The sequence below is a fragment of the Myxocyprinus asiaticus genome, chromosome 49 (assembly GCF_019703515.2).
Source record: "Myxocyprinus asiaticus isolate MX2 ecotype Aquarium Trade chromosome 49, UBuf_Myxa_2, whole genome shotgun sequence".
Taxonomy (NCBI): Eukaryota; Metazoa; Chordata; class Actinopteri; order Cypriniformes; family Catostomidae; genus Myxocyprinus; species Myxocyprinus asiaticus.
In genome coordinates, this window is record NC_059392.1 from 22,014,158 (window position 1) to 22,029,450 (window position 15,293).

The 15,293-nt window shown below is 37.0% G+C and overlaps 1 protein-coding gene across 1 annotated transcript in view; it reads left to right on the plus strand.

Moving 5' to 3' along the window:
- LOC127438460 (E3 ubiquitin-protein ligase RNF123-like) overlaps positions 1-15,293 on the plus strand; it is a 202,867-nt gene that overhangs the window by 1,579 nt on the left and 185,995 nt on the right. Inside the window, exons 2-12 of the mRNA XM_051694070.1 lie at positions 1,173-1,275; positions 5,030-5,117; positions 10,171-10,250; positions 12,133-12,227; positions 12,434-12,488; positions 12,690-12,775; positions 12,999-13,085; positions 13,231-13,298; positions 13,466-13,591; positions 14,857-14,971; positions 15,066-15,170. Coding sequence (XP_051550030.1) covers positions 1,197-1,275; positions 5,030-5,117; positions 10,171-10,250; positions 12,133-12,227; positions 12,434-12,488; positions 12,690-12,775; positions 12,999-13,085; positions 13,231-13,298; positions 13,466-13,591; positions 14,857-14,971; positions 15,066-15,170 — 984 coding nt within the window. The 5' untranslated portion in view covers positions 1,173-1,196. The remainder of the gene's footprint in view (positions 1-1,172; positions 1,276-5,029; positions 5,118-10,170; positions 10,251-12,132; positions 12,228-12,433; positions 12,489-12,689; positions 12,776-12,998; positions 13,086-13,230; positions 13,299-13,465; positions 13,592-14,856; positions 14,972-15,065; positions 15,171-15,293) is intronic.

A 15,293-nucleotide genomic window follows, 5' to 3' on the forward strand; every position in this document is an offset into this window, starting at 1 on the left:
AATCCCCACGTGATCCCTCCTGTACAACCAAGCCGTTCTAACCGGCCACAGAGAAATAAAAAAATAAAATAAAAAACTGAAACTATCGGCATAGTTTTTTGCCAATAAACAATAGTTCTAAAAAGCAACTATCGGCATCGATTAATCGGTAAAACCGATATATTGGTCTACCTCTATTATAAATGTGTATTTTTACATTCTCTGATTAAAAAATAAATAAAATAAATAAATATGTGAGGAGCCTAGATATGGTTGAGGTCCCTCCTTTAATATAAGTCTATGATTTTTGCTGCCCGTTTTATTGTCCACAAGGCGTAAGTCTGAAGTTTAATACTTATGGTTTGTGGCTTTGGAAAAACACTACAAAATATACTATAATATAATATTTATCAGTATAGTATCTAGAGATAGACTGATATATCGGTTTTACTGATTAATCGGTGCCGATAGTTGCTTTTTAGAACTATTGGTTAACGACAAAAATCTATGCCGATAGTTGCCGATATTTATTTATTTATTTATTTTATTTTTTTATTCCTCTGTTCCTCTGATAATTACTTTAATTTTTAAAGCAAGGGATTGCAAATAAAAATGCAGCAATACTGAGACGTTCCTTGTCAACTTATAAATCCTGTCTCCAACTTCATATATTGTGAATAATAATGATAATATATAGGATATAAAAAGCTTAATTTGGTAAATATTAAACATAGAGCACTGTAATGGAGCCAAGTCTCAGTCATTTCAAAATAAGAGTCCCCGGTGTGTTTCAATCTTTTTTTGGTGTTAAAAGTCCTACGTTATGCACCCAGTCTTCTTTTTTTCTGATTATTTTGGTTGAAAAAGAAACTACGTTTGGGTTTTTTTCATTTTGTACTGTGGCCTCTATGTCTGTGCCGACTACGAAAATGTTGTAACATTCTATGAATTGATTTAGAAAACTATCAGATGATTAATTGGTTGTCTGCCTTTTCCACCACCTTAGTTATCGGTATCTGCAAAATCCACTATCGGTCGACCTCTAATAATATCAACGGCTTGGTTTATTCAGAGTAAACTGCAAATTCTATTCTCCTTCCTTTTTTAATTGGCTAGTTGATTGCCGTTAGGCATCAGTTCTCAATGTACAGGTTTGTAATCGCTTGTATAATTTTCCTGTCCCTGTTTCTCAGATTGGTGACCTGTCTAGTGGCAATATGAGCACAAAGGGTGGCACTGCCCTGTCCCGACGCAACTATCGCCTGGCATCTGACACAGACAAACCCAAAGTTACAGGTATGTTTATGTAGTGGTGAGTTTATCGTTATTCTGCTTTCTTAAGGGTTGTGTTTATTAGAGGTCGACTAATAGTGGATTTTGCCGATACTGATAACTAAGATGGTGGAAAGGGCCGATAACCGATTAATCAGCCGATAGTTTTTAAAATCGATTTATAGATTGATTTAAAAAAAAAAAAAAAAAAATGGTGGGCCAATAATAAATATTATTTCCTTAATATGATGGGCAGAGGCTACAAGAGTCCAAAATAAATAAAATCCCAGATATAGTTTATAGTTCAACCCAAAAATAAAAAGATTTGGTGCATTATGTTGGACTTTTAACTATAAACAATTCCGAAACACACCAAGGAGTCTTATTTTGAAATGACGGAGACTTGGCTCCGTTACAATGCTCTATGTTTAAGTACTAACCAAATTAAGCTTTTTATAGTCTATATATCCACCAGATAAAAGGTTTTGTGTATATACAGTTGAGGTCAGAAGTTCACATACACGTTAGCCAAATACACTATATTGCCAAAAGTATTCGCTCATCTGCCTTTAGACGCATATGAAATTAAGTGACATCCCATTCTTAATCCATAGGGTTTAATATGACGTCGGCCCACCCTTTGCAGCTATAACAGCTTCAACTCTTCTGGGAAGGCTTTCCACAAGGTTTAGGAGTGTGTTTATGGGAATCTTTGACCATTCTTCCACTGATGTTGGACGAGAAGGCCTGGCTCGCAGTCTTCGCTCTAATTCATCCCAAAGGTGCTCTATCGGGTTGAGGTCAGGACTCTGTGCAGGCCAGTCAAGTTCTTCCACACCAAACTCGCTCATCCATGTCTTTATGGACCTTGCTTTGTGCACTGGTGCGCAGTCATGTTGGAACAGGAAGGGGCCATCCCCAAACTGTTCCCACAAAGTTGGGAGCATGGAATTGTCCAAAATCTCTTGGTATGCTGAAGCATTCAGAGTTCCTTTCACTAGAACTAAGGGGCCAAGCCCAGCTCCTGAAAAACAACCCCACACCATAATCCCCCTCCACCAAACTTCACAGTTGGCACAATGCAGTCAGACAAGTACCGTTCTCCTGGCAACCGCCAAACCCAGACTCATCCATCAGATTGCCAGATGGAGAAGCGTGATTCGTCACTCCAGAGAACGCGTCTCCACTGCTCTAGAGTCCAGTGGCGCTGTGCTTTACACCACTGCATCCGACGCTTTGCATTGCACTTGGTGATGTATAGCTTGGATGCAGCTGTTTGGCCATGGAAACCCATTCCATGAAGCTCTCTACGCACTGTTCTTGAGCTAATCTGAAGGCCACATGAACTTTGGAGGTCTGTAGCGATTGACTCTGCAGAAAGTTGGCGACATCTGTGCACTATGCGCCTCAGCATCCGCTGACCCCGCTCTGTCATTTTACGTGGCCTACCACTTCGTGGCTGAGTTGCTGTCATTCCCAATCGCTTCCACTTTGTTATAATACCACTGACAGTTGACTGTGGAATATTTAGTAGCGAGGAAATTTCATGACTGGACTTGTTGCACAGGTGGCAACCTGTGGCATCCTATCACAGTACCACGCTGGAATTCACTGAGCTCCTGAGAGCGGCCCATTCTTTTACAAATGTTTGTAGAAGCAGTCTGCATGCCTAGGTGCTTCATTTTATACACCTGTGGCCATGGATGATTGGAACACCTGAATTCAATTATTTGGATGGGTGAGCGAATACTTTTGGCAATATAGTGTACATTTAAACTCAGATTTTCGCAATTCCTGATATTTAATTGTAGAAAACATTCCCTGTCTTGGGTCAGTTAGGATCACTACTTTATTTTAAAAATGTGAAATGTCAGAATAATAGTAGAGAGAATGATTTATTTCAGCTTTTATTTCTTTCATCACATTCCCAGTGGGTCAGAAGTTTACATACATTTAAATTGCTTGAGTCAGATATTTTGGGTAGCCTTCCACAAGCTTCTCACAATGAGTTACTGGAATTTTGGCCCATTCCTCCAGACAGAACTGGTGTAACTGAGTCACGTTTGTAGGCCTCCTTGCTTGTACATGCTTTTTCAGTTCTGCCCACAAATTTTCTGTCAGATTGAGGTCAGGGCTTTGTGATGGCCACTCCAATACCTTGACTTTGTTGTCCTTAAGCCATTTTGCCACAACTTTGGAGGTATGCTTGGGGTCATTGTCCATTTCGAAGACTCATTTGCGACCGAGCTTTAAATTCTTGGCTGATGTCTTGAGATGCTGCTTCAATATATCCACAATTTTCCTTCCTCCATGATGCCATCTATTTTGTGAAGTGCATCAGTCCCTCCTGCAGCAAAGCACCCCTACAACATGATGCTGCCACCCCTGTGCTTCACGGTTGGGATGGTGTTCTTCGGCTTGCAAGCCTCACCCTTTTTCCTCCAAAGACAATGATGGTCATTATGGCCAAACCGTTCAATTTTTGTTTCATCAGACCAGAGAAAATGTCTCCAAAAAGTAAGATCTTTGTCCCCATGTGCACTTGCAAACTGAAGTCTGGCATTTTTTATGGCAGTTTTTGAGCAGTTGCTTCTTCCTTGCTGAGCAACATTTCAGGTTACGTCAATATAGGATGCGTTTTACTGTGGATATAGATACTTGTCTACCTGTTTCCTCCAGCATCTTCTCAATGTCCTTTGCTGTTGTTCTGGGATTGATTTGCACTTTTCACACCAAAATATGTTCATCTCTAGGAGACAATGCATCTCCTTCCTGAGTGGTATGATGGCTGTGTGGCCCCATGGTGTTTATACTTGCATACTATTGTTTGTACAGATGAACGTTGTACCTTCAGGCATTTGGAAATTGCTTCCAAGGATGAATCAGACTTTTGGAGGTTCATAATTTTTTTTTCTGAGGTCTTGGCTGATTTCTTTTGATTTTTCCCGTGATGTCAAGCAAGTTTTAAGGCCTTAAAATACATCCACAGGTACACCTCCTATTGACTCCAATTAGCCAATTAGCCTATCAGAAGCTAACTGGCTAATTGCCTAAAGGCTTGAAATAATTTTCTGGAATTAGTGTATGTAAACTTCTGACCCACTGGAATTGTGATATAGTCAATTAAAAGTGAAACAATCTGTCTGTAAACAATTGTTGGAAAAATTACTTGTGTCATGCACAAAGTAGATGTCCTTAATGACTTGCCAAAACATATATATATATATATATATATATATATTTCACCAGATGAGGTTTAATGAGGTATAAGGTTTTTTTTATTATTCACAAGAAATAAAGTTGGAGACACAATGTATGTGCTGAAGAGGCATGTTTCCATATAGTTTCAAATTTTGTTGCATGCCCTCATTTCAATTTAGAACACTTGATTATCTTCTCAAAATAACAAAATACACATTGAAGTGAGTATTAATAGAGCATATGGATAAATGTATTTGTTGAAAGATTAAGAAATACGGAAGAATTAAAAATTATATCGGCAAATATTTAAAAAAAAAAAGCAACTATCGGCACTGATTAAATGGTAAAACTGATATATCGGTCTACCTCTAATTGTTATTAATATTATTGATGTTTTTCAGGTATTGTCAATAATGAAAGATTGAGAAACATGGAAGAATAGAAAAAACTATTGGCAACTATTGACGTAGATTTTGCCGATAACTGATAGTTCCAAAAGGCAACTATCAGCACTGATCGGTAAAACCGATATATTGGTCTACCACTAGTGTTTATGAATATGATTGATGTTTTTCAGGTATTGTCAATGAGAAGCTATTGAGTGATTATCTGCATCATGTGTTTCCCACCACCGGTAAGATGGGGCCAGCATCTGCGACATACAGGTGGGTTTTCCGAACACTCATCCTTGTATTTCGCCTCTTTATTAATGCTGAAGTGTGTAATTCCTGCACCACTAGTGCCATCAAACGGAATTGCACAAATAAACATGGTTACAAACAGCATATTGCGAAATACTCTGCTGTTGTTCAAACAAACATACTCCCGCCTCAGACTCACGCCATTGGTTGAGTCAGTGTTGTCTGTTTTGCTATAGAATTAACACAAATAATTCAATTTGAGTTATCGCAATGCATTGTGAACTGATTAAGTTGCAAAGTTTGATCCGTTAGTGGTTTGGATGAATGTAGGTTGTTGGTGTCTTGTGTTGTGTTGGAGGGAATCGTCCCACACTCATTCCCAGCTAGTGTCCGGTTACTGATGGATCTATACATAGAACATGATGGGAGATGAGAGAAAGCTGACACTCACAGAGATGATGGCAGACTGTGAAAGGGGTTCAGTGTTTACATATGATCATCTGTGATTTGTTGATTTCACCTCGGGTGCCATGATGGGCATCTGCCATCCCATGCGATAAAACTGCCATTTGTTAATACAGTAGATATCATTTTATTCAAAGTTTTGCTTTGAAGAAATATGAATGGTTTAATTTGATGCTTCTAGTAAATGCATAGTTCACCCAAAAAATGAAAATTCAGTCATTGTTTACTCCCCCCTGTGTTGTTATAACCCCATATGACTTTCTTTTTCTTAACACAAAGGGAGAAATTGTGAAAAAGTGTTGTGCTCAGTGATGTCATACAATGGCAGTTTATGGTGACCACCACTTCAAGCTTCAAAAGAACGCAAAAGTATAATTCAGAAGTCTAATAAATTATTCCATGTGACTCATGATTGTTGATAACTCAATAAGAATTGCTTTTCTTATCTCCAAATAATTATTCCTCAAAAGTATGAAAATAATCGTTAATGGAACTGGAATCGTTAAATCCGAAAGAATCAAAATCCGAATCATTAAATTCTTTACAATTCCTTGTTGCTAGGGTGTTCTTGATTTTCTTTTCTTTTTTTTTACTGGTCCAAGTAAATAAAAGCCCACCCTCATGTCTCTATGACATTCTTGGTACTTGAAATGTCTCGGGTCCCTCCTTCAGTTATAATTCAATATGATTTTATCGCCCATTTTATCGTCGGCAAAAACAAAAACAGTAATCAGTTTGGTTGCTTAAAAAAAAGAAGTTCTTAATTGCACACCTTTTGTCAACAAGCCACATGAATTAAGTATCATTCATGTCTGTTGCACAAACGGTGCGAGACAAGTTACACATCAAAGTTGTAAAACTTTGGGTTAGGTATCACTAATTAAATATACAGTATTTATATGTATGTATTTTATGTTCTCAGTGCCACAATACAGTCACATGTGCTTATAATGAGAATATTGGTTTTGTTAGTAGGGGTGCACCATATATCGGCAGCTAAAATATTATTTGGCCAAAAACTGGGAAAATGAAAACACTATTATGGCGCCAGTGGAATTATCGCTATTATTTTCGCGGATAGTTTGTTATGGTTTATTTGTTTGCGGCAGAGAATCTGTGACTGCTTGCGGCTTCACTCCTTGTCAGGTAGTCTCAACTATCCATGCACTTAGCCTAGTTATCGTATCGGCCACAATGAGCAGTGAATTATCAGTTATCAGTATCGGTAATTCCATATCGGTGCATCCCTTATTGCAAGTAGTTAAATATTATTGTGGCGAACAGTCGGACCAGATGACATTCCAGGAGCCAGTTTATGGCAGAGTCCCTCTCTAACTTTCAAGGCAAAGAAAAATTGCTCCATTTTGATTGGATCGTGGCAGGACCAACTCAAACAAATGTCAAGCACAGCCATCAGATTAGCTGCTCGGACAACTGCCAGACATCCATCACAAGGTAGGAAAGACCATCCATGGTCCATGAGTGGTTTCTTAGCAACCTCTCAAACACCCCCCCCCCCATCATAAGGCCAGAGAGAAGGGAGGGTGAGCCACACTTGATTGGCCCCCTTCGATGTCAGCAGCCAATCATAACCCTGAAACAAGAAGCACCAAACTGAAATCTCCTCCGCATCTGGAAGGTATAAAACTATCCTCCAGATGACCACACCTTTGTCCTGAGTCCCTGTCCAGAGGGTCATTAACAGGATACACTTCTAAAACACCTTTGTCTTGAGTCCCCGTCCAGAGGGTCGTTACTTTTCCGTTCTGAGTTCCCGGCTGTTCGAGTTTGGGAGCAATAACAGAATAATAATCACTGTCCTGACTACCCATCCAGAGGGTCGTTAACAGGATACACTTCTATAACACTGTCCTAACAGATCATCCAAATTTCTAAGTCTCCATTTAAAGAGTGACCAAGTATCAAGTTTTACTACAAGAGACTATTGCAATGCTAAGTTTGGAATCCCTATACCAGGGAGATAACTACAGCAACAAAGTTTAGATCTGGTGAGCAAACCTTCTCCAAGTTTCGTGCACCTGCATGTTCCAGATATAGAAACTTGCACAGACATAAGGTCTGTATATCTGCGTGCTCCAGATTGCAAGAACCTTCTCTGTGCTTCCAGGAGATCAGCATTCCTCAGTTCCTTCATGTCCAAAGCTGTTGAAATCAAATCCAGCTCCTTCCCCACTGTAACATGTCCCCCCAGTGGAAGATGTCTCTATCACCAAACTCATTAATCGATCAAGGAGAACGTAAATATCACTACAAACCTCTTTCCAGAGACCTTGGCATTAGTGTATACTCTCAGTTTATGATTTTCTAATGTTCTTTAGATTACATAACCTGTGTATCAGATGTCTTGCAAGTAATCTATGAGTTATTTGTTTAGTTAGGATTAAGGTTTTCACCTTTATTAATTAACAGAGAAACAGCAATTTATCTTTCATAAGGTAATAGTCATACTTTGCCATTGCTACATCCAATTCAACCACTTACAGGTACATCTTTCCATCCTATGAATTTTATTTACCTATTAATTTACTGTGTTATCGTTTAGCATATAAGTACCATTTTGTAGTTTTGTTAATCTTGTTTATCTTTTTGAAAATTAAACTATTTTTATTAAAACTGTGTGTTCCTTGTGTTTCCAATACATTTTTTTTTTATTGATTCATAGATACACAACAAAGAAAAACACATTTACATCGATTTAACATTTAACCCAAACTAATATACCTCCCCAATCACCAACCCCACCCTGACCCCCAACGAACACTCCTGTGGTCACATATAATAATACACACACCCACCCACCCACACACACACACACACACACAAAAAAAATAATATAATAAACATACATAAACTAAACTTCTCTCTCCACAGGCCCTCCCTGAGAGTCCCCCAAAAACGCTAAATAATTACCCCATTTCCTATCAAACAAGTCCCAAAACCTCAGCCTTCTACTTGCCACCTCCTCGAAAGCTGCCACCCTCCCCATCTCCGCACACCACTCTGGAAATGAGGGCGCTCCAGCCAACTTCCATCCCCTTAAAATATTTCGCCTGCCAATCATGATACTGGTCAGAACCCAATTTTTTATGTGTTTATCCCCCAAATTTATGACCGCCCCATCACCCAAAATACAGAGTCTGGGGTAAAGTAAAATTTGAGTGCCCAAAACGTCACACATAAAACTCTGAACCTTCAACCAAAATTCTTGGATCTTAACACCCACCCCCCCAAAAAAACAAAACAAAACATGGGTTGTGTCTCCATCTTCTGATTGGCATCACCAGCAGGTGGGTGTGTCTTTAAGACCAAGCCTATACAATCTAGAGGGGGTCCAATAGAATCTATGTAAAATCTTGAATTGCAAAAGGCACACCCTTGCATCTCTAGATGCAGACTTGATGTTTTTTTAGAATGCTAGCCCACACTCCATCCTTCAGTACCAAATTTAAATCTTTCTCCCATAATCTGTTAATAGAAGCTGAAGCTCCGTCCCCCAGACTCTGAATTAGCAGGGAGTAATACACTGATGCCTCATAACCTTTTCCAAAAGCAGTAATCACCTCTCCCAGAGTATCTACCGCATTAGGGGGGTGTATGCTACTCCCCAAAACAGTACAGAGCAAGTGGCGCAGCTGTAAATACCTATAGAACTGAGATCTGGGAATCCCAAAACGTTGAACCAAATTTTCAAAAGATCTCAACACTCCACTCTCATGTTAATTCAGTAGTAGAGTTGTGTGTCTATAACTGAACATGTTATGAATTTAATAGAGAACACATCTATTGTTTTGATATTAGTATTTGTGTTTAATAAATGCATTATCAGAAAAGAATACATTGCTTCATTATGCAGTGAAATGTAATTGTTCTGCAAATTTGAGTGTTTGTTTCTACGGCTATGTGAATTATTTTGAGAGCACTGATTATAGTTTGGAGAAATGTATAAAATCGACTGAGAAAAACAGTAATGCCCTTTTTGAGCCACTGGAAGGCGCCCGTTTGGAAAACCGTTACTGGGCAGTACGCTGTCAGAGCCAAAGCTACGGATTTGTGTGTTCCTTGTCTTGGTAATACAGAAGAGCTCTAAAGGTTAGGCTGAATTTTACAAATCCTTCAGATTAATCAGATGACCAACTCCCTCCAATTTATATAAATCTTTTACTGTTACGGTGAAACTCCTTAGCTGGTGCCCCGAGGATGGAGGGAGGGGCTGTCTGATATTAATAATCACACACACATACACAAGTGAAGTGTGATCAAAAATCACCACATATTTTGGTGTCTTGTGTGAGGCCCAGTTCATTTCAATTAGTGCCAGGATGATTCTCGCTACATTATTAAAGGAGTCATGTTCTACACTTTGATAGCATACTTTTTCCATTCGTAAAGTTAGACAATATTTCTTGTACCAAAAAGGCTGATTTTGCTACTGCACCGTATATGTAAATGACAACCTTTATGCATGTGAAAACTACTGGCGAAACAAGTTCCTGGATATTTATTAGTTAATGGTCTAGGTGGACTGGGGAGGGAGTTTTGCATTTTGATTGGATAAAATTAACCTGTCTCATGTCATGGCTCTTCCCTGTAGAAAAACGTTGACATTTCAGGATCTTGGAGCCCATCTGGAGAAGCTGCTGGCTGAAGATAATCTCACAGAAGATGGAAGAGGTCAGACATCATCATAACATATGCATAATAGTATTTTGATAAGACTTTACAGCAGTCTAGTAGTCAATGAATATTTAATAAAACTCTCAGGGTTTTTCAATGGGTTGTAATCCAAATAAGCCTTTCATATTATCCAAAAATATATGAAATATCATTTACAGTGGCAAGAAAAGGTATGTGAACCCTTTGGAATTACCTGCATTTATGTATACATTTGTCTTAAAATATGGTTTGATCTTAATTTGTTACAATAATGAACAAGCACAATCTGTTTAACTAATAAAACACAAACTCATGTATTTTTCATGTACTTATTGAATACATCATTCCAAATTTGACAGTGTAGGTTGGAAAAAGTATGTGAATCCCTAGAATAATGACATCAACAAAAGCTAATTCGAGTCAAGAGTTGGCAAACCTGGCATCCAATTAATGAAACAAGATTGGAGATGTGGGTTAGAGCTACTTTGACTCATAAAATGTACTCAGACAGTTTGAGTTTGCTATTCACAAGAAGCATCTGCTGACGTGGACCATGCATCACAAAAAAGAGATCACAGAAGACCTATGATCAAGAATTGTTGCTTTGCATGAAGCTGGAAAGGGTTACAAAGTTATCTTGAAGAGCTTAGATATGCATCTGTCCACAGTTAGACAAATTGTCTATAAATGGAGATGATTTAGTACTGTGGCTACTCTCCTTAGAAAGTGGCTGTCCAGCCAAGATGACTGAAAGGGCACACAGCAGAATGCTCAATGAGGTAACCAAAAACCCTAGAGTGACAGCTAAAGACTTGAAGGAATCATTGGAACTGGTTAACATCTCTGTTCATGAATTTACTGTACGGAAAACATTAAACAGCTATACCTGCATGCCTGAAGTTTGCCAAAGACCACCTTGACACTCCACAACATTCCTGTGAAAATGTTTTGTGGACTGATGTAACTAAGGTTGAATTGCTTGGCAAGAACACACAGCACTATGTATGGCATAAAAAGGTCACTGCATACCAACATGAAAACATCATCCCAACAGTGAAGAATGGTAGAGAGAGCATCATGATTTGGGGCTGCTTTGCTGCTTCTTGGCCTGGACCGCTTGCCATCATCGAGGGAAAAATTAATTCCCAAGTTTATCAAGATATCCTACAGAATAATGTCAGGGTGGTTGTGTGCCAGCTCAGTAGAAGATGGGTGATGCAGATGGACAATGACCCTAAACATCGAAGTAAATCCACTACAGAATGGCTTCAAAAAAGAAAATCCATCTTTTGGAGTGACTCAGTCAGAGCCCAGACCTTAACCCAATAGAGATGCTGTGGAATGACCTCAAGAGAGCTGTTCACACCAGACATCCTAAGAATATGGCTGAGCTGAAGCAACTCTGTAAGGAAAAATGGTTTAAAATTCCTTCTGAATGTTGTGCAGGTCTAATTCGCAGCTACCGGAAACGCTTGGTTGAGGTTATTGCTGCCAAAGGAGGATCGGCCTTTTATTAAATTCAAGGGTTCACTTAGTTTTTCCACAGCACTGTGAATGTTTGATGGGGTGTGTTCAATAAAGACATGAACGATTATAGTTGTTTGTGTGATGTTAGCTTAAACGCATTGTGTTTGTCCATACTTGTGACTTAGATGAGATCACATTTTATGACCAATTACTGCAGAAAACCATCTAATTTTAAAGTGTTCACATACTTTTTCTTGCCACTGTATTTATCATAGAGAGAACAATTAATTGTACATGTGTTGGCAATTGCACAATTTAACAAGGCTGTCTAAATTTTGGCCACATATTGCCCTTTGAAACCTCTTGAAGAGCTAAGATTGTAATGATGGTTTTAACCATGTCTTCATAAATTTCTATTTGTGTTTGTACACAGACCAGGTAGAAGGTTGTCTTGGACCTTCGACTGTTGTCCTGGATCACAGCAGTGGGTTTGAAGGCCTGTTATTTGTTGACGATGATCTGCTGGGGGTGAGAAATTGTCTGATATTGAACTGATTTAATATCCTTTTTTTCTTTAAACAATTACTCTACTTCAGTAGAAGAAAGGATGAAAACCATAATAGACGGTTGATTAGACCAGTCCATCCACAAATTAAGACAAACTTCTCAATGAGTTGTTTGTTGTAATATGTACCGTTATTCAGTATTGTTCTGCTTTCCTCGTTGGAATGAAGGTTATAGGCCACAGCAACTTCAGCTCCATCAGAGCCACCACATGTGTCTACAAAGGTAATATTTCACTAAAAAGTACCATTTATTTTGAAGGATACAAATGGAATTCTAAAATTGTCAAAATGTATCTAAAATAGCTTTTGGACATGTACCACAAAAATGTTATTATTTTAGAACAATGCAAAATTGGACACTGAGTGTGAATGATGAGTTGAAAGAGTACTTTTTATTGATATGATTATGTTTAATTGGTTTTAGGGAAATGGGTGTATGAAGTCCTTATCTCATCTCAAGGCCTGATGCAAATCGGATGGTGCACATTGAACTGCAGGTTCAACCAAGAGGTACAAGGTCCCATCTGTGTTTAAAACTGAAATAACATCACAAAACTTGATTACATTGTAATTGTTCCCTCAGCTCTCAAAATCCTTTTTTTAAGTGGAGAGTTAGACTTGATCCAGCTGTGAAATTGGTTCTAAAAGTGTCCTCTAGATTAACTGCAAACTATTATATGATAAGTTTTGGTCCTCTGATAACCGTTTCATGCAAACGTATTTTTGTCCTCAGGAAGGGGTTGGCGACACGCCAGACTCGTACGCTTACGATGGAAACAGAGTTCGCAAATGGAATGTGACAACCACCAACTACGGCAAGGTGAAAACGCAGTACTTGGCAGATTTGGTTCAGGGGTCACGCTCAATTTGTCCCTGTGAATTTGGGTGACCTGGCCAGTTTTTTCAAAGGGTGTTTGGAAAGTGTAGGAACGTAACCATGTCTTCTTTCCTTGGTTTCAATGTAGTCTTGGGCTGCTGGAGATATCGTCAGCTGTTTGATAGATTTGGATGAAGGAACAATTACGTTTTGTCTGTAAGTGTTTTATTGGATGTCTACATGTATTGAAAGCATCACAAATTATATTCAAATTCAGTATACAATGAACAGTTTTGTGTAACATGGCAACCAATTGTACACAATAATGAAGTGATCAATGTAATAATATGTTTTTTTTTTTGTTTTTTTTTTTTACTTTTTAGAAATGGACAGTCCCTTGGGATCGCATTCAGTAATATTAAGGCGGGGCTGGGCGTCGCATATTTTCCTGCGATCAGTCTCTCGTTTAAAGAGTCTGTAGCATTCAACTTCGGCAGCCGTCCTCTCAGATATCCTTATTTTTTATAGAGATTAATTGTAAGTCATATTTATGCATTTGGTGGGAACTACAGGAATGCTTGTGTTGGTCTTCAGGAAGGAATTAAATATTTAATTGAATGTAAGTTGCGTATAAGATATCACATACACTATATAATTGAATTATATTGATAGAATATGTAAATTTATTATGTATATAATATAAATGTATTATATAGGTATGTATATAATGTCATATATAAAAATGCACTTAATTTAAATTCATTCATCATTACAAATGTTTATAATATATGAATTTATAAGATTTCAGTATGAAGTAAATATACATTTACTGTTATATATTAAACATTTGATATATTTATGTATTTTAACTTTGAATAAAAGTGTAGTATATTTATCTCAAATATTGTATTTAATATTTATATTTATCACCATATATAAATATGTAACAAATATGCACTTAAAACTTCAATTCTTTTATCATTTTAGATATTTATAATTAATTAATACGATTTCAGAATAAATTAAATTTACATTTAGTGTAATATATTAATATATTTTAATAACTTTTGAATACAAGTGTAGTATATTTATCTAAAATATAGAATTAAATATTTATATTTATCACCATATATAAATATGTAACAAATATGCACTTAAAACTTCATTTCAGTTAATCAATTTTAATATTTATGATAAATAAATGTATGCAGTTGCAGAATGTATTAATGAATAAAGTACATTTACTGTAATATATTGTACATTTGATATTTATATTTTTAATATGTTTTGAATAAAAGTGTTTATATTTTTCTAAAGCATTTAATAAATATATAAATATAATTTATATATTTATGATAATTGATATGATTTCAGAATGAATTAATGAAGTAAATATACATTTACTGTGATACATATTATACATGTGATATATTAATATATTTTAATAAGTTTTTAATAAGTGTAGTATATTTTTCTAAAATATGGCATTACCTATTTATATTTATCACTATATATAAATATATAGCAAATATAATTTAAATATTTATGAAATTTCAGAATGAATGAAGTAAATATACTAATAATTAATAATTTACTTTAATACATATTATACATATGATACATTTATACTGTATGTACATATTTATCATTTTTTAATTATCTTAGATATAGCATTATATAGTTATAGTTATATTAATCATCATTTAAAATGTTCTAGTATGACTTAAAGCAAAAACAACAACAACATAAAACCCTTAACATCTCTGTTGCTCACGTACCCTGTGGAAGGCTACCTTCCTCTGCAAAGCCCTCCTACCGCTGACCTCACCAAAGCCAACAAGCTCCTGGGATACCTCAAGACTGTTCTGTCCATCTCTATTGACACACAGGTACCTGCTGAGGACTTGCTCTGGAATAGAAGACATACTTTTGTTTGACCTGTCATTGATTTGAAAACTTCATTAAAAGATTTTTTTTTGTTAGGAGGAAAAGCTAATCGAGACAGACAGCTCGTCTTGGCAGATTCAGGGTGATCCAACAGTCCTGGTCACCCTCGCACATATATTTAACCACTTTGCACCTCTAATGGTAAACACATTGCTTAGCATTGCTCTTTTCACAGAAATTAGTGTCTTTTATTAAGATGGGTCCATTATTTCCTTAAAATCACTGTCATTGTCATCACACTTCATTTATTAGAAATGTGTGTAT